Source organism: Lissotriton vulgaris, chromosome 5 (assembly GCF_964263255.1).
Source record: "Lissotriton vulgaris chromosome 5, aLisVul1.2, whole genome shotgun sequence".
NCBI classification, from domain to species: Eukaryota; Metazoa; Chordata; class Amphibia; order Caudata; family Salamandridae; genus Lissotriton; species Lissotriton vulgaris.
Window position 1 is genome coordinate 1,814,963,079 of NC_141693.1, and position 18,651 is coordinate 1,814,981,729.

General features: G+C 46.5%; 1 protein-coding gene across 4 annotated transcripts in view; it reads left to right on the forward strand.

The window, feature by feature from the left end:
- TOP2A (DNA topoisomerase II alpha) overlaps positions 1-16,294 on the forward strand; it is a 62,597-nt gene extending 46,303 nt beyond the window's left edge. The window contains exons 27-36 of one of the 4 annotated variants that reach the window (XR_015296071.1): positions 626-709; positions 1,078-1,269; positions 1,822-1,933; positions 5,289-5,429; positions 5,541-5,706; positions 12,738-12,802; positions 13,403-13,531; positions 13,640-13,851; positions 14,567-15,576; positions 15,628-16,294. Coding sequence is in view for 2 of the 4 variants with exons in the window: in XM_086924228.1 (XP_086780354.1) it covers positions 626-709; positions 1,078-1,269; positions 1,822-1,933; positions 5,289-5,429; positions 5,541-5,706; positions 12,738-12,802; positions 13,403-13,531; positions 13,640-13,851; positions 14,567-14,743 (1,278 nt within the window). In the remaining 2 variants the exon portion in view is untranslated. Of the gene's footprint in view, positions 1-625; positions 710-1,077; positions 1,270-1,821; positions 1,934-5,288; positions 5,430-5,540; positions 5,707-12,737; positions 12,803-13,402; positions 13,532-13,639; positions 13,852-14,566 lie in introns of all 4 variants that reach the window. The other 3 variants (XR_015296072.1, XM_086924228.1, XM_086924229.1) reach the window with 3 other exon arrangements.
- The last annotated feature ends 2,357 nt before the right edge of the window (positions 16,295-18,651 follow it).

The following is an 18,651-nucleotide window of genomic DNA, read 5'->3' on the forward strand; positions in this document are numbered from 1 at the left end:
ACTTCGGTGCTGACGATAATGCCACGTGGAGCCTAATGATGCCACCTTCTGGCTCACGGGGATACCGCTGACGGAAAGGTTTACAGATCTAGTAGACACCTGGGGATAGTTCTACATTAAGGAATCTGCAGATAGATGGTAGCTACCAGATAAGGCATTACTTAAGGTAAGTAACTTGTTGTATTTAGTTTTATGGCATTGTACACTTTACAAAACGTTTTGCTTGGTTGTGTCCAGCTACAATTTTTTTCTTATTTTCCAACTGGATTATTTTAACATTTTCCTTGTAAATATATACCAGATCACTGCATTGAAAATGTAGCATGTTGCCAGTTTACTCAATCCAGTGATCTTCAACTTTAAATTCATCACTTATCTATTTGCAGTTGTTAACAAATGCTTAAATAGCAGGTTATTACACTCTTCGATTCCTTTAATGGGCCCCATATCCGTACTTTACATGGCTTTGTACATGCATCCTATTAACATATCTGGTCCAAATGTAATACCTGCTTTATCCATGTGTGTGTAGATTTTTTTCGTAGTTCTCATGGGTTTATGTAGTTGAGTGAGTAAAATCTGTAGGGCTCCTAAATTAAAGCACTCTTCACTGTTGGTTTATTAGATAACAGAGCTGACTGCGCTGAAGGAAAAGACCCATGGCGGCATGTGGAAGGATGACCTTGTTTCTTTAATCAACGAACTAGACGTATGTATTTAAATTACCCATTATCTGTTTGTCACTGTCTTGTGTTGCGCATTCTGTTTGGACTGAACTATCCATGTTCTGAAGCATTCAGGGGCTGTTAAAAATAGATGTTTTTTAATATAATAATGCACAATGAAACCTGTTAGACTTGTTTTTCGACCTAGAATCTTGTCTTGGAGGGTTGATCAGTACAGCATTCTTTCCCTATTGGGTCTTGAATTTGAGATGCTTTATTTTGGCACCATCTAGCATAAAGCCTGGCGCTCATGGTAAAATACGGATGTCCTGCAGGTTCCACTGCATTAACAGCTCTCTGTAGTCATTGTAGGATCTTATCCTTTGAGCTTTTTCTTCTTTAAACTCAACAGGTAGTTGAAGCCAAAGAGCGTGCAGATGATGCTTGTGGAATCCCTGTCAAGGGACAAAAGGGCAAAACTAGCAAGCCGAGAAAAGCACAGCTGGACGAAATCATGCCATCCCCGCACGGAAGGAGAATTGTTCCTCGTGTCACGACAGCAATGAAAGCAGAGGCTACCAAGAAAGTCAAGAAGCGCATTAAGGTAGAAGAGCAATGAGGTGCCAAGTTTCCAGTTAAATGCGCTTTACAGCCTCAACAGAAATTAATTCAACTTCAGGCTTGCTGGAGTCCATGGCATGCAATACTTCCCTTACCCCAGAAGGACATGTTAAATTGATAAACTCTACAATCTTGTGATTGAGTCATGTTTTTCTCCATGCCAGTTGTTAAAATGTATAATATGTACATTTTGCTTGCCTTCAAGCTAGTCTGCTTAGTTTGGATCTTATTCGGAGTGTAGGTATATAAAACTTGCTATGGTTATTCCTTGTAGCCTTTTTGTTTTTTTTTAAAGTGTGCTTTGCTATAAATCTGGTTTAGAACATGGATATACCTGCTCTCACAAAATAACTCAGTTGATCCGGTGTGCCATTGCAGCTAAATAGACCATATTATGCACAAAAACATTTATTCATTGATTTGGGGAAAGGTTTAAAAGTTCTGTCATTCAAAAGTGGTTTGAAAATAGCACCTGCCAACAAGGCACATGCAACTTACCGTGAATAAAACATTAAGGTTGTGCTCCTTTTTCCAGGGAGAAGATGTTGCTGTCAAAATAGAGTTTGACGCAGATGAGGAGTCTCCTGTGGCAACTGAATCACTAACCCTGGCTGAGAGGCTGGCTAAAAAAGAGAAACCTCAAGGAGGTAAGCATTCTAAGAAAATGAACTGATGGAGACCTCTTGCAGCAGATTCTTATCTTAGAATCATCCCCAGGCGCCTTACTGGATCTGGACATTTTTGTATAGCAGTACCTGTGCGTCATACAAGCCCTCCCCTGAAGTGCTGACGTCCATTCCTTTTCCGCACTTGCAATGCAGATCCGGTCAGCAGTCCCTCAGTCCGTTTCTTGGCCTACCTCAACTATTTTGTCTAATGGAATAGTGTGCCTTTCACATGTCCTTGGGTTCAAACCTTGTGGGTCTTGTGTACGACAAATGTCTGCCATGTGATGCCTAGGTGAGCACCATGGTGAGTAATGCCATGTCAACGGCTTCGACTGAAGGAGCATTAGGTGAAGCTTCTCGCAGTGCAGTCGTCAGTCTTTCAAGACATCCCATCGGCTCGGTCCCCTTCGCTCTCCAAGGACTGTCCAATCCTGGAGCTGTTCCCGTGGTCATCCCGCTCCTTCGATGTCTAAAGGAAAGTCTCTATGCATGTGGTCGAAGTCGCAGTGTCAACCGACTGCCACATGAGGCCTGCTACCAGTCTTTAGCTGAAGACTCTGTGCATGAGTCTACATCGCCCCTTCCAGCCTTCCCTGGAGCCTGGGCGAGGCTGACCCAGGTGAGAATTACAGTTCTCTCCATAACTTCTTTGGGTATTCACCTTCCCTTGGAGTACTGTCTGGCCCCAAGGACGTCCACAAAGCCGCGACTGGGTCATTGCTGGTGGGTTCGCCCTTGGTGTCTGCCTGGTTGCCAGATTCTAAACCTATTTCGAGATCAGTGCGCAGCCCTTCGGGGTTTCCACCTCTGACATCTGGGACTGGTTCACCGACTCGAAGGCGTCACTGTCTCTCCACCTCTTTTCAACTCCGACACCAAGATGTTGCCTCCTTGGAGTCTGGTGCCGTGTCGGTGGAGCAGTCAGTTCTGTAGTGGGATCTGTGTATAGTCCTAATCTAGTGAATAGTCCCGCCCATGTGGACACCGGAGCAATCAAAAATAATTCTCTTAAGCCGTCTTCTGTGCAGTCCTGCATAGACACTTTAGAGAAAATTAAAGACAAATAATGCAGCTTTGACCTACAAGGCTACACTGTCCAGTACTTCAACTAGAAATGCCAAGGATATAACACAATTAACACTAGAAATGCCAAGGATATAACACAATTAACACAATCTGTCAAGTTTCACCCATAGAGAAACATTCCTCCCCTCACCAAATCCTTGAAATGATAGAGGAAGGAATGGACAGACAAGCCTCCATAGGCTGCCATTCTGTGCCTGGAAAAGGAATACCGTGCCTTTAAGGAACTCTCTGGAGGCCCTTGGTATCCCAGCATGCTCAGCCCCTTCAATTTACTTTCAGTTCTTTTTGAAGGTGCATAAAGCAAGGCCTTTAGCATACATTACCATACCATTTCTCCACTGGGGAGGAGGGCGTGCGCTTATGACTATAAGAGATATGCCTACTACAGAACTGGAGTTACAGGTAAGAAACTACTCATGTAGTAGGGGATCTCTGTGTATAGTCAATCTAGTGAATAGAATGGCAAGCCCATCCAAAAACTCGGCGGTGGAGAAATATAGACAACACCTATTGTACGAACAAATTCCGCAGCGAAGCCTGCCCAACCTCGAGGCGAAGGTTGCTGTTTTCTGCGGTGGCGAATAGATCCACGTCCGGAGCACCTAGTCGTTTATGACCCACTCATGGTTTTCTTGAAGCAACCTGCTGAGGGCGTCCGCCTGAACATTCTGCACACCTGGCAGATGAGTTGCCGTTATCGTCAATCCTCTGGCTAGCAGCCAGTGCCAGATAGCCTGCGCTTCCTGTGACAGTGTGCGCAATCTCGAGCCCCCCTGCTTGTTGAGGTAATACATCGTGGTCGTATTGTCCGTCTGCACAAGCAAGGAGTTGGTCTGGAAGGAAGGATGAAAGGCCTTCAGTGCCAAGTGAACAGCGCTGCGTTCCAGGAAATTGATGTGATACGAGGACTGTCTGAGACCACGTTCCCTTGATCTGTAGATGTCTGAATGCGCTCCCATCCCAGGAGACTCATCCGTAACGATAGTCTGAGTTGGGATGTCCTTGTGGAAAGGAACCCCTCTGAGGAGATTCTCTGCAGAGCACCACCATCTCAGGGACTGTTGGGAGTGAAGAGACAACTGATCTGGTCGTCCCAACACACTTTCCTCTGGTCCCACTGGTCCTCCAAACATTCCTGTAGCGGCCTCATGTGCAGGCGCGTGTGCGGAGTGAGGAAGATACAAGAGGCCATCGATCCCAGTAGAGAAGACACCGTCCTCACTGTTGTAGAAGCTATGAGAGCCTGAGCCTTCCGAAGGATGGATAAGCGTCTCTCCTCCGAAGGAGACACGCTTGCCGACAGCGTATTGATGGAGGCTCCCAAGTACTGCAGGCACTGTACAGGAATCGGGACAGACTTGGACAGATTTATGTGCAACCCCAGTCGGTTCAGCAGGACGGCCGTCCTGTTGAAGTGCAATTGCGCTTCCTGGAAGGTGGAGGCTTTGATCAACCAATCGTCCAGGTACGGGTAGACAAACACCTTGTTCTTTCTCAGGTGCACTGCCACCACAGCCATGCATTTCGAAAAAGTCCTGGGTGCAGACTTCAGTCCAAATGGTAGTACGGTGTACTGATGGTGATTGGTGCCGACGAGGAAGCGCAGGAACTTCCGATGTTTCTGTGCAATGGGCACATGGAAGTACGCATCTTACAGATCTATCGCGCACAGCCAGTCTCCTAGAATATCCCAGTCATGGCATTCAAAGCCCTGAATTAGGACTTTGCAATTGTTTGCCTATGGAACCAGTGTGCCAATAAGACATCTTGGTGTCAGTTTCTATAGTGGCTCTGCGTTGGCACGAAAGTCACAGTAGAAACTGATGTCAGGGGAGGGTTTATATGGGTCGACTTCACATCCGGAGGACAATGTCACTGTGGGGTAGTTTGACTCCCTCTATCCGCGTTCAGTTACTGCTGTACAAAAAACTTCAGACCTTGGGATCGGCGGCTATATCCTGTCTCTATAAGACCAGGCGTTACTGAAGGTAAGTAATTTATTCTTCTGAGCTTTGGTCTTGGTTGGGCCAGGGATGTTAAAATACAACGATTAGAGCTCTGCTAAAGCACCTCATTCTGGGCCTGCGGGGTCTTGTGCTGCTCCATCAGTGCCTTTCAGCAAAGGACCTTACCAATGCCTTGTTGTTTTATTCACTTTATTTTCGGATTTGCGCGATGCATCAAATCAACTGGGCCGAAGGCTTGTTTATTGCAAGTGGTTTGGTTTAATGTTAATATTTTATTTCAGGTCCAAAGGGTGGTAAAGGAAAGAAACAAGCTGTGCTACCATTTAAACCTGTTAAGAAAGTGAAAGATCCGTGGGCTGGCTCGGAGAGTGAAGGAGAACCAGGTGATTCATCAGCTAGTCCAAAAAGACCACCACAAGCAAGTAAGGCACCTGTTTATTTGGGATTTCTATAACCTGCTTCTAATTTAATATACAAACTGGTTACTATGCTTGGTCTTACACACCCTTCCTTCACTGCCCTGTATCCTACAGGTAAACCCAGGAACCTGATGAGTCAAGATTTTAGTGCAAGTGATGCAGAGAACAGTATACCAATGAAAAGGAGTTCTTGTGAACTCAGTGATGAGTTCAAGGGCATGTCAGACGATGATAGTCCAGTTCCTAAACCTCCAGCTCCTGTGCTAAAAGCCGGGCCTAAGTGAGTATTGAATATAACTGCTTCACTGCAAATTAGTCCAGCATCTACCATCTTTGCATGGGTATTACTAACCTAGACTAAGTGGTTTGTTGTAGTGCTGACTTGTGCCACAACTTAACCTTCTATTAAATCATGCTCCTTTGGTTTGAGCGCCACAGGGCAAGGCCTTGTATGTGTCTGTTTATTGCCATTTATCTGCAAGAAAAATGTGTTTTGAAGAAAGCATGCTCCTTCCAATAGTCTTCCTGCAACAGCCAGTCATTGCAACAATCTGAACTTTTTATTACTAGGTTTCTGGGTGTTCGAGGCATGTGGGCTGCTGAATTCATATCTGTGCATAGATCGCCGCCTAGTGTTGGGTCCTGATGATTGCACATTGTTGTCCTGGAAGAGTCTTCGAAGTATCACGAGATAGGTGGCTCCACCCCTGGACTACAGTGCAAATGGGCATCGACTCCATCCTCAGATTGTTTTTTTCCGCTATTGGGTTTGGATGTCTTTGAGTTCCCTCTTGTCGGAATCGATAAAAAAACTTTCTTAAGACCAAAAAGTCTTTAGTCTAATCGTCGGTATAGTCTTGCGTTGGGTCTTAGTTATTCCAGCTCGGTCCCAAGCCGGATTCCCTACACCTGCGTGCTTTCGACGTGGAAGGCCCAGTCGACGCTTCAGACCCTATCGACCGTTCATCATGGACCGTAGTCCATTTAAAAGATGTCCCGTCTGTAACTCGAAGTATCCCCACATCGACGTCCACCTGGTGTGCAATAAGTGTCTGTCGCTGGACCATGATGAAGCCAAGTGTATGGCCTTTTCCCGCTTCAGGTCCAAGAAGACGCTTAAGCTTCGACGAGCTGCGCGCCAGGAGGCCCAGCATGCTGCACCGGCGCCTGTGGACATCTTCGATGCAGGGGATGTCTAGGAAGAATCTACCAGGGACATCAGTGAGTCGAACCCAGCGTCGGACTAAGACTACGACGCGGATGCCGAAATGTTCGAAGCCGAAGAAGTCATCGACTAGGTAGGAGACGACGACTGGGCCCTCGGGGCCATGGAGGATAGCTCGGACGAAGAGCTTCCTCAAACTGACTCTGGGGCCGTGCCAAATCATAAGGCTCAGGTCGAGGGATCGCCATTAGGCCTTACCCAAGATCTTACGATGGGTTCTACGGCACCGCCTTCGGGCTCGGCCATGGACATTGCTGCTGAGCCGCACCCTGGCAAACCGAAAGTGAAACCTACGGTCTCGGCACAAGAAACTGCGCAGGTGCCGTCCTCGAAACCGAAAGTGCGCATCGCTTTGGCCGGATCCAGGGCCTCGGTGCCGAAGAAGCAGAAGGGTGCTGTCGAGCCGAAGGCTCAAGTCAAGGGCGTCGATGAAGTCTGCCGTGCCGAAGACTAAAGTCAAGGTGGTCGAGCCGAGTGCGTCGGCGCCGAAGACGGTCGACACCAGCAAAGGACTCGGCGACCCGAAGAAAGCTCTCGGTGACCCGAAGAAAGGACTAAGTGTCCCGAAGGTTCTCGAGACTCTGCTTCAACAGGACAGGGCCAAAAGCGGCGCACCCCGAGAGTCTACTCCTGGTGAGGCCTCAAAGGATTCAGTCGAACCAGCGCGCCCATCCGCCGCTTTCACCAAGAAGGTGACGGACTCCCTATAGCGCATCAGGGACAAGACCTTATCGGTCGGACCGAAAGATCCTCCCCCTCCGAAGCCGGTTGAGAAACCTCATAAGGAGTCCACGCACATTCATTTTACGTTGCCGCCAAAAACTGCGCCCAAGGCTTTCGCTCCTAAGGCGGTCGCCAGCGTCCCCGAGAAGGTTTCCTCTGCGCCGAAGTAGTCAACGGTGGTCCTCAGCCCACAGCCTCGACTACCTTCAGTGGACGAGCAACAAGAACACTTCATTGATGCCGAAACGGACAGGCTTTCCCTCCACAAGCGGAAAATTGCCCCAGAACGTCCAATGGAGTCCTACAAGATTCCTCTGAAGAAAAAGGACTCTGCTTCCACTCCTGTCTTGGTGGAACCACTTTCTCCACAGACTCATAATGTTTCGCCCACTTACTCTGATGTGGACGCTGGGAAGGGCGATGATGAGGATGAGTACAGCTATCCTGTCTATACAGACCCTGAGGATACCAACGAACCCTGGGCCGCTGGTGCTGACCCAGGTGATCCTCATTCAGGACAAGACCCTCAACTATATTCTGCGAAAACGTCTCCTACAGAAGACTCTGCAGCTTTCAATGCCCTCATTGAACAAGCAGCTAACAATCACAACGTCCAGCTCCATGCTGACCTTGTTGATGTCGATTTCCTTTTTGATACCTTCTCAGTCTCAGAGAGAACTGTCAAAACGCTGCCTATGCTGAAAGGTGTCTTAAAACATGCTGGTGAGATGTTTAAAGAGCCTACCAGGGCGAGGGTGATAAACCCTAGGATCAAAAAGAAGTATAAGTCAGCGCCTACTGATCCTACCTACATCAAAGGACAGTTGCCTCTGGACTCCCTTGTCGTCTCGAATGCCCGGAAGACTGCTAATTCTCAGACTACGGGTGATGCTCCTCCCCCAGACAAAGAATCTAAGGTCTTTGAGGCATCAGGGACGAGGGTAGCAGCACAGGCGGCCAACATCTGGCGCATTTCAAATACACAAGCGCTTCTGGTGAGGTATGACAGGGCACACTATGACACGCTGGAGACCCTGTTGCAGCACCTGCCTGATGAATACAAGGAGGCAGCTGAGATGCTTATTCGGGAAAGGAAGCTGATCTCTAATGCTTCAATTAAGTGCGCTCTGGACGCGGCTGACACCGCAGCCAGGGCTGTCAACACTAGTGTTATGCTACGACATGCCTGGCTGAGAATCTCTGGATTTAAGCCAGAAATACAAACCACCATCCTTAATCAAACGGTGAATCCAGATCACCTGTTTGGCCCGGAGGTTGACACCACCTTAGAAAAAATTAAGGACACAAACTGCTAAATCCATGGGTGCCTTGCAGTCCCAGCAGTTTCGGGGTGAGTCTTTTCGTCGCTCAAGCACTAGAGGCGTTTCCAGAGGCCAGCTCTCCCAATCCACGCAGTACTACAAAGGCAACACTCAGTCCACGTACACCAACAAGAGTCGAGTTGGGTATCGTGGTAACAGCGCCATGGGCAGAGGTCGTGGAAACAACAACTCCAGATCCTCTGCCACCAACAATCAGTGACGCCTTGTCACTGCCCCCTGACCACGCAACACCGGTCGGGGGGAGACTCCAGCAGTTCCTGCCAGTCTGGAAACCCATCACCACAGACAGGTGGGTCAGAAAACTTATACAATAGTTATTGTCTGGAGTTAATATCCACTCCACCCAACATACCCCCAAGACACCGTCCTATGTCTGCCGAGCATTTGCACTTATTGCAGCAGGAGGTCATCGTCATGCTGCAAAAGGAGCAATAGAGCTCGTGCCTGTGCAGGAAAGAGGCACAGGGGTCTACTCCCTGTACTTCTTAATACCAAAGGACGGGTCCCTCAGGCCCATCCTGGACCTCAGGCCCCTCAACCACTATATCCTGTCGGAGCACTTCCATATGCTGACCCTGCAGCAAGTGCTCCCGTTGCTCAGTCAGGGGGATTTTCTCACAACTTTAGACCTAAAGGAAACTTACTTTCACATTCCACTGCACCCATCACACAGGAAGTACCTCCGGTTCACCATCCAAAACCAACACTACCAGTTCAAGGTTTTGCCTTTCGGAGTCACCACGGCACTCAGGGTGTTCACAAAGTGCCTAGCGACAGTGGCGGCGCACCTAAGGAGACAGAACATCCATGTCTACCCTTATCTGGACGACTGGCTCATCCAGGCGAAGTCAGCCCAGCAGTGTGCCGCCCACATGTCCCACACCATTCACCTCCTTCACGATCTGGGATTCTCACTGAATTACCCAAAATCCCACCTCCAACCCGCCCACATACGGCAGTATCTGGGTGCGACGATAAACACTCTGGCAGCCACAGCACAGCCGAATTCAGTGAGGGTCAGCAGCATTCAATCGCTGATACAGAAGTTCAGGCCTCAACACTCGCTTCCAGCAAGAGTGTTCATGCAGTTGATAGGCATGATGGCCTCCTGTAAATCCATGTTCCCACACACGAGATTACATATGCGTCCGCTTCAGGAGTGCTTAGCACGTCAGTGGACTCAGGCTCACGGACAGTTGAAAGACCTAGTGTTGGTGAGCGGTCGGGCATACAACTCTGCATTGGTGGATTCCACAAAACCTTTGCAAGGGACGACCGTTCCAAGAGCCTGTGCCACAGATCATCCTGACGACGGATGCTTCTCTCCAAGGATGGGGAGCCCATGTACTCCATCACACTGTGCAGGGACTATGGACGCAACAGCAACGGAAGATGCACATCAATGTTCTGGAACTGATGGCAATCTTCATGGCACTAAAAGCTTTCAAAGTACATCTGTGCAACAAAGTCGTGTTGATCCGGACGGACAACATGACAGCCATGTACTACATTCAGAAGCAGGGAGGTACCCACTCTCCGCAGCTGTCTCATCTGGCTCAGAGCATGTGGAAGTGGGCCATTCAAAGGAACATCTTCCTCATGGCAGAACACCTCCCGGGCAAGGACAATCAGATGGCGGACCTGCTCAGCAGGTACAGCCACCAAATGCACACGTGGGAGTTGCATCCATCAGTACTCCAACCGTACTTCCAAAAGTGGGGTCATCCAGAGATAGACCTGTTCGCCACAAGGGAGAACGCAAAATGCCAAAGCTTCGCCGCCAGGTTTCCACACCCACAGTCGCAGGGCAATGCGATATGGATGAACTGGTCAAGCAGATTTGCGTACGCTTTTCCCCCAGCACCTCTGATACCGCTGGTGGCAAGCAAGCTCAGGCAGCACTCGATGGCTCTCATCCTGGTTGCTCCAACGTGGGCTCGCCAACTATGGTACACCACGTTTCTAGAACTGTCCGTGGTACCGCATCAAAGGCTACGCCTCACACCCAGCCTTCTGACGCAGAGCCATGGCGACATTCAGCATCCAGATCCGCAACAGCTCAACCTGGCGATCTGGCTCCTGAGGTCCTAGAGTTTAGCTACCTAAACTTGCCTCCTGACTGCATGGACATCATCCGGGAGGCGAGGAAGCACACCACAAGAGCATGCTATGCGGCCAAGTGGAAGCGGTTTGTCATTTACTGTGCAGACCACAACATTAACCCGCTAGATGCATCTATTCACAACATTATTTGTTATCTCTTCCTTCTGTACAAAAGTAATTTGGCCTATGCTTCCATTCGCATACATCTATCTGCAATGGCTGCTTATCTCCAAAACGGGCAGCAGCTCTCACTTTTCAGGGTGCCTGCCATTAAAGCCTTTCTAGAAGGACTCAAGCGGGTCATTCCTCCGCGGACTCCGCCAGCTCTGGAGTGGAACCTCAATGTGGTCCTCAACAGGCTGATGGGTCCCCCCTTTGAACCACTGCATTCCTGCGAGATTCAATTCTTGACATGGAAAGTAGCTTTCCTTATAGCGATTACATCGCTGCGACGAGTTAGTGAGCTCCAGGCACTTACTATCCAAGAGCCATTTATTCAAATTCATTCTAACAGGGTGGTGCTTCGCACGAACCCTAAATTCCTTCCTAAAGTAGTATCTCAATTCCATATTAACCAAACTATTGAATTACCTGTGTTCTTCCAAAATCCTGAGTCATTGGCGGAGAGAATGCTCCACACCCTTGACGTCAAAAGGGCCCTGATGTATTACATTGATAGGACCAAGGATTTTAGGAAAACTAAACAACTCTTTGTTGCCTTTGCGCCACAACACAAAGGTAACCCCATTTCTAAAGCTGGTATAGCTAGGTGGATAGTTAAATGTATTCCGATCTGCTATCTGAAAGCCAAACTTACTCTCACCATTCCACCACGGGCCCACTCCACCAGAAAGTTGGGGGCCTCCATGGCTTTCCTTGGAAATATCCCTTTGGAAGACACATGGTCTACCACACACACATTTACAAAGCATTATTGTGTTGATGTGCACTCCAAACAGCAGGCAGCTGTAGGGCAGGCTGTTCTGAAAACACTTTTCCAAACTGCTGCAGCTGGCACGGGCGGCCGCCGCTAATGGAGGGACTGCTATGTATTCTATGCACAGATATGAATTCAGCAGCCCACATGCCTCGAACCGAATATGCTACTTACCAGTATGCATCTGTTCTTGGCATGTAGGGCTGCTGACATTCATATCGCCCGCCCTCCTCCCCAGCGCCTGTAGCAGCTGCAGAGTTCACACATACTTCTAGCATGGTCATCATTCACTTAGTTTCACTCCATCTTGGTCACAATGGCTAAAAACAATCTGAGGATGGAGTCGATGCCCATGCGCACTGTAGTCCAGGGGAGGAGCCACCTATCTTGTGATACTTCGAAGACTCTTCCAGGACAACAATGTGCAATCATCCGGACCTAACACTAGGCGGCGATCTATGCACAGATATGAATGTCAGCAGCCCTACATGCCAAGAACAGATGTATACTGGTAAGTAGCATATTCGTTCTTATACATTTTGAAACACTCTAGCCCCCCTTCTGGGGACTGAATGCCATGTGTTGGCCATAAAGGACTGCAAGCATGTAGTCCAGATGGCAGGAACTAATTCACTGTTCATGCCCAAACCTTGTTGGATTGACTGTTGTGAATGAATAGAGCTTACTCTTATTTGCGTTATTTGCATGCCATACACGTGCCTAGCGGAAGGGAACCTTTCTCCCACACAGTCAGTTCTTATTACCCTGTGCTTGATATTGGTGCGGTTTCCATCTTTTGGCTTTGTAAAGCTGCTGTCGGCCTTGTTTGGAATACTTGAGGACCCCAGCCCTAAATGTGTCATTGACTTCAAGGTCCATACATTGTTTAGAAAGCGAACTGTTAACATTTACTACAGGAGTTAGCGTATGGTGATATGGTGGCATCATAATATTTAACATTGACCTATTTCCCTCCATAGGAAAACTGAAAAGTTGAAAAAAACGAAAACACTTGGCAGCATGAAGTCTTCAGTAAGCACATCTGGTAGGTAGAGCTCTGGACTGGGTTTATGATCATTGGTGAGCAGGCATCTGTTGATGGTGCTTAGTAGACTGGCCTAGATCTTAGTTCCGATAGAAAATGAAGCAGAACTAAGACTTGCATGGAGGCCAGTGAAACTCCTGTTGGTTACAGAATGTGGGAACCCCTTTTGCCAAAGTAGAGGTACAAGGGAACAGAGAGACTGAGGTATAGACTGTGAAAAGGAGGCCCAGATGAAAGAGCAGCATGAAGTACTCTTGGGTATTGGAAGAAATAAGTGTAGACAAGAATAGTCTGTCCAATACAACTTAAAAACAAGAAAAAGGACAAATACTTTTTTTTATTATTATTTTATTTTTACATGAAGGACATTAATCAGACACTGACATTGCTGGTGTGCCATTCTTTCGGATAGTTTTGAGGTAGCACTTTATGACAACAATTCTCCATGACAAATTTCCTTCATTAGGGTTTCCTCTAGAACAGCACACATCCCATGAACCGAGTCCTCGCAAGGGTTTTTGGTAAAATTTGCTGAATGTGCAGCAATTCCTGTTTATTTAAGCTTTGATATGTGACCTTTCCACTCTTAATCTTTCCCAGTTGATGTCCTGGACAGTGATGACAAAGCAAGTGAAGCATCTAGTTCTCTTGCCCCGGTTGCCAAGCCGGTCGCTGAGAAACCGCCCCCTAAAAAGCGAGCTCCACCCAAGAAAGCAGCCAGCACAGACGGTAACTTTATGAAAAGAATATATTTTCTTGCTCTTGCTAGTAAATTAATATTCTAGTTAATGCTCACAACTGATTATTCTTTTGTATGTGATTAATATTTTTCGAAAGCAGACAAGCAGCAACCATCTATAATGGATGCACTATCTAAACCAAAGGCAAGCAAGGCAAAGCCCTCCAAAGCTATGTCACTGGACGCTGGGATGCAAAAGCCAGCACCAAAGAAAAAAGCTGAGCAACCCCGGAAGCGAAAAAACTATGACGGTTCATCTTCAGATTCGGACTCTGATTTTGGTGTGAAAAGGAAGACCACTGCAGTTAAGGTCAGTATGTTTATTTACATATTTAGTCCTGTGCGCTTCACCTACCACATGCTGGTTCGTATTTTTATGAACCAGGCTGTCATTACAAAAATGTTGTTTTAAGGAGTCAAAATGCTGCAATGTTCAGACCTCTTTCGTAATAGCCCTTTTTGCGCCTTTATACCATTTCTTTTCCGTACGTTTGATCTCTGCTAACCCAAAAAGCTGATCTCTGAAGTTGTACTGTGAATAGTCCAAAGACTCTAATTGATTTATCGTTCTCCATCAGCAGATATTGAATGTTTGCATTTACTGTGATCACCCAATAAACCACATTGCAAATGGCCTGTCTTGCATGCTTCATCCCTTTTGGATTCGGGGTTTGAAATTGGATCAGCAATAGTTGTAAATCTTAGTGTGAGGTGCTTGGCTAGTGGGTGCTTTTATGAACTTCTGTTACCCTCTTTTATCCAGCAGAATTCAGTGTCTGCCTTCCTCTCTGATTAATTGGAGCAAAACTTCAAGGGAGTGGCAATTATGTATTTTTTTTTAATAGGTTATGTTTAGCTACCATGGTAATTGTAAGACTTTAAAGGTGTTTGTTGGGCTACTGCAATAAGTGTGTACTACACAGCTTTACCAAATCAAAGATTTACCTTCCTTATGTACACTTGTGAATAGCTTTGCAGTTTCATGATACATTTCCTCACAATTGTTACTCCTTTCTCTTCTCCAGAAAAGCAAAACCATAGAGGACGACAGTTTCCATGCGGTCCTCAACTCCGACTCTGACTCGTGCGCGCATACACCTGCTCCATCTGTGCGCTCGAGGCCTGGACGTGCCAAAAAACCAATTAGTTATGCCATTGATGATTCAGATAACGAGACAGATTCAGAAGATATGTTCTACTAGCTGTATTCCTTTGTTCACACATTATAAATACTATGGCTTTTATGTGGTGAAAGCTAACTGCCATTTATTTGTTGCTAGATAGACCTCCCTCATCAATGGCCTGCTATCACCAAGATATCGTCACAGATGAGTTTTAAACAGGTACTTCACATTTTTACCCTGCAAAGACCTGCAATCTGTAGGGTCCTCCAATCAAAATGACCAAGTGGATCCTCAAATTATCGGTTTTATGGTAGTCTGTTTTATAGAGCACATTTTAATTCCCTGGATTCCAGTCCGGCTCTAATGCAGAAATTAGACTGTTTATTCGCAGGGTAGTCGAGCTTGAACTGGAAGCTGTGGAGCAGGATAAAATGAAGGATTCACACTCTTGTGTGCCGTCCCAAAACTGAGGATGGGAAGACTAGTGTATCTGAGCTTTGGTGGAGTGAAATGAATTTTCCAGGTAGATGACGCTGAGCAGCAAATGTGGATTCTTATGTTGCCTGTGGATACAGCCTGTCTTCATCATGTTTGTCATTTTGTAAGACTTGTTTTCCCAGTGTAAAGAATCAGGATAGTGTTCAGGCTCCTACATTCCTCTGAGCAGCATGTGCAGTGATTTTGCTTGTCCTTTCCAGTGCAGATGGTGCTAAAGTTTACTTATGGGCCCTGGACACTTCCACATATTTTTCTCACTGTTGGTAGTCGGTCTTACAGATGCCTTGTGATGGATTTTTGTATCTTGGACTACAACATTCTGTCATGCATCCTTGGTCCTAACTTTGCAACCTAAGAGGATCTGCAGAGTGGCACCTGGTCAGCTACAATGTGCTATTTCCTTGTTGGGGCATGTCTCTTCCCCCCCCCCCCTCACCCCCCCCCCCCCTCATTTGCAAACTGAGGTGTCTTACATTCTTCTTCCACTGCACTATTGCTCCTGTGCTGAAGTCCTACTGAGAAGTGTTAATATTTCTATGAAGCTCCAATGGAGAGGATGCATTGCCCAACTTTTCAGTCACTGGCAGACACCCTCCACCTTCCTTCACAGAACTCACGATTGCAAATTGATTCAGAAGTGAAAAACAAAGTTAAGCAATTAGTACAGAAGCAGCTCCTCTGTAGAATCGAAGTTAACTCTCCTAATGAGTTCAACGACTTCATATAAACTCATCTCTTCTGCCATGGATTGAATTTTTCTCTCTGGCAATCCTGGATCTATATAATTACATTTACGATTCCCTACACAGTTGGGGACGCAGCAGCATTATCGAGATCTGGAAACTTTTCTTAAAGTAGCAAGCATGGCTGCCAGTTGCCTGGGTATTTAGTTACAGAACCTACTTGTAGTTCCCTTGAACCAACAATCAGTACTTGGAGCAAAGCTATGATCCTGGTCTTTTAGAAGTTCATCTCCGGCGCCTGCTTTGTAAAATATGCTTTTGCGAAGTCTGTTTCCCAGTTTCATTGTTGTCTGTCTGCCTGTAAATATTTTCTCTATTTCTTACTTTGTATATTATTTCTGAAACCTTTTCATACATCTGCTTTTTGTAATAAATGGTTTTATAGTGATTGACTGGTCTGTTTTTTTTTAAAATTATTTTTATTAGCGAAAATAAACATGTACAGTTGTCTAGACATTAATGTGTAAACGATTGCTACACATCAGGGCATTACAAGTTTGTGCCTGCTTTTTCTGGCATGGGCATCTAGTTATAAAATACTTTACTTCAAAGTTTTTAACATGAGCTGTTTTGACCGTTTCATAAAGTGGGGTTACATTGTTGTGTTTGCTATTTCAAGTCGGTCAGTTTGGGCTTACCATAGAGGTAGGACTCATTCCGTTATTGGGATCTGTCTCCTCTGAGAGGTCGTGGGGTGCCTGTCTATGCGGTGTAAGCATCAGCCTATGCTATGGATCTTAGGTGCCCTTCACCAGTCTCCTGTCATGATTTGTAATGTACCCCAATATAGGCTTGCGTTGTCACCTAACCCTTCACCTACATTTACCGTACAATTGTAATACATAACTGGTTTGTGCTGACGTTTTACCTAGTTTGGTACTGCATAAATGTGTGGTTTTCTCAGAAAAGTAGCCTCATTTATTATGCATGAGGATTCTCAATCACAGCAGGACTACGATCTTCGCGAGCGATGTCGTGTCTCTATGACGTCCGAGTCCACGTCGGCGCGAGGCTACAAAAGAATTTCCGAATGTTGCTGACGCAAGGGGGATATTCACATGGTGAGGAATCCACAGGCAGATATTGTATCTACCAGAAAAAGCGTTACCGAAGGTAAGTAACTTGTTCATATGGGTTGTCCCTTTCGTCATACTCTGCCGACATGACACAGCAAGGCAGAAACCCGGAGGATAACTTTTGGGTATATAAACACCATATTTTTGCTGGGGCAGGCAGAGGAGAGACTACCATGCTGACGTGAGACACAGGTTCTTGCACTGAGACATCCCAGCATGCAGTGGTCTGACATCCCTCGCCGGGTGTCCATCACGAGACCAAGACGGGGTCCTTCGTTATCACATCAAGTAATGGGGTTGGTTTTTATCCTAGGGGGACCGGATCAGAAAAGTCCTCCACTTGAGTCACTGGTTTGAATTTGTTGCTAGTGTTGTCCTTAAAACTTAAATCTATTGACTTCATGAGTAGTTACTTTTCTGAAATTATGGTTTCAGAATATATGTAAAATGAATATTCCACATACTCCTGTCTGTAGTTGACCTAGTTCTCAGACTGTCCAATTCATGTAATATTGATTTACTACAGATTCCTCACCTTGAAATACTCCTTGGGAGCCAGACCGGGTCCAGAAAACTATTTACTTTGAACCATCCCAAAAAATTATGAATTGGAGCTGTAGAGGTGCCACCCAGCACGCAGACATCTGTCCAGCTTATTCCAGCACTGATTCGGAAGGCCGTTCACAATGCGTCAAGTTTACATGTCACACCATACCACAACTAGAAAACATATCTATCACAGATCTGAACGAGGTGTTTCTCTAGTTCTGTAGTAGGGGATCTGTGTATAGTCAAAATCTACTTAATAGTCCTGCCCATGTGTGGGGACCCCGGAGCAATCAAAAATAATCTTATTTATTTATTTTTGTAATTTATTGAGCGCGGCGAATACCCGTGGGCGTCTCGGCGTCTTAAACTGTCTTCTTTGTTTTTGTTTTCAAAAAACCTTTATTGTATTGGAAAGCATGGTACATTAACACCTTAGCAGCTATGGAACGTCCAGCTCCAGTGCTGAACGTTCCATTGCGCAGGTGCAGTTGGACCGTCCAACAGCCGACAGCAGCACTCCCGAGGTAGTGGTGCCGTTGGACTGGCACAGCACTTATGAGGTTAATGCAATGAAAACGAGCTTGTATACAGCCTATGACATGGCATAATAATGGCATCTTCGCATGCAAAGCATTCTGAAGCAAAATACATTTATCATGAAGTCCACATTATAAATGATCCCTACTCCCACCCGCCCCAGAACCCCCTATTGAAGTGCTGAAAGAAAAACATCCGAAGTGGTTTAACATGGAATAGTCTGAAATACTCCGTCCAGTGAGGACAGCCCGACCTTCTTTTATATCACAAAGTAGTTGCACAGTCCAGTTGCCATAAACACTCAATAACATTGTCTGAGGATCACCAGTAGACAGCGGCAAAGGAATTCAGTTGTCAAAGGCCCCAGGCACAATCAGTGATCGAGCAAATAGCACAGAGCATAGGTATACAGTATTAAAACATACATTGCAGGAAATCACAAGACACCTTTACTAGGCATTCTCCCCTCCATCCATCCCCTCAGCCACCTCCTCCCTCTGGCGGAGCAGGTATGCTGTGAATGGTGCCCAGATGTCCTTAGGACGCAATCGCAAGGGCAAGAGTTCTGCATGGTCATGTAGTC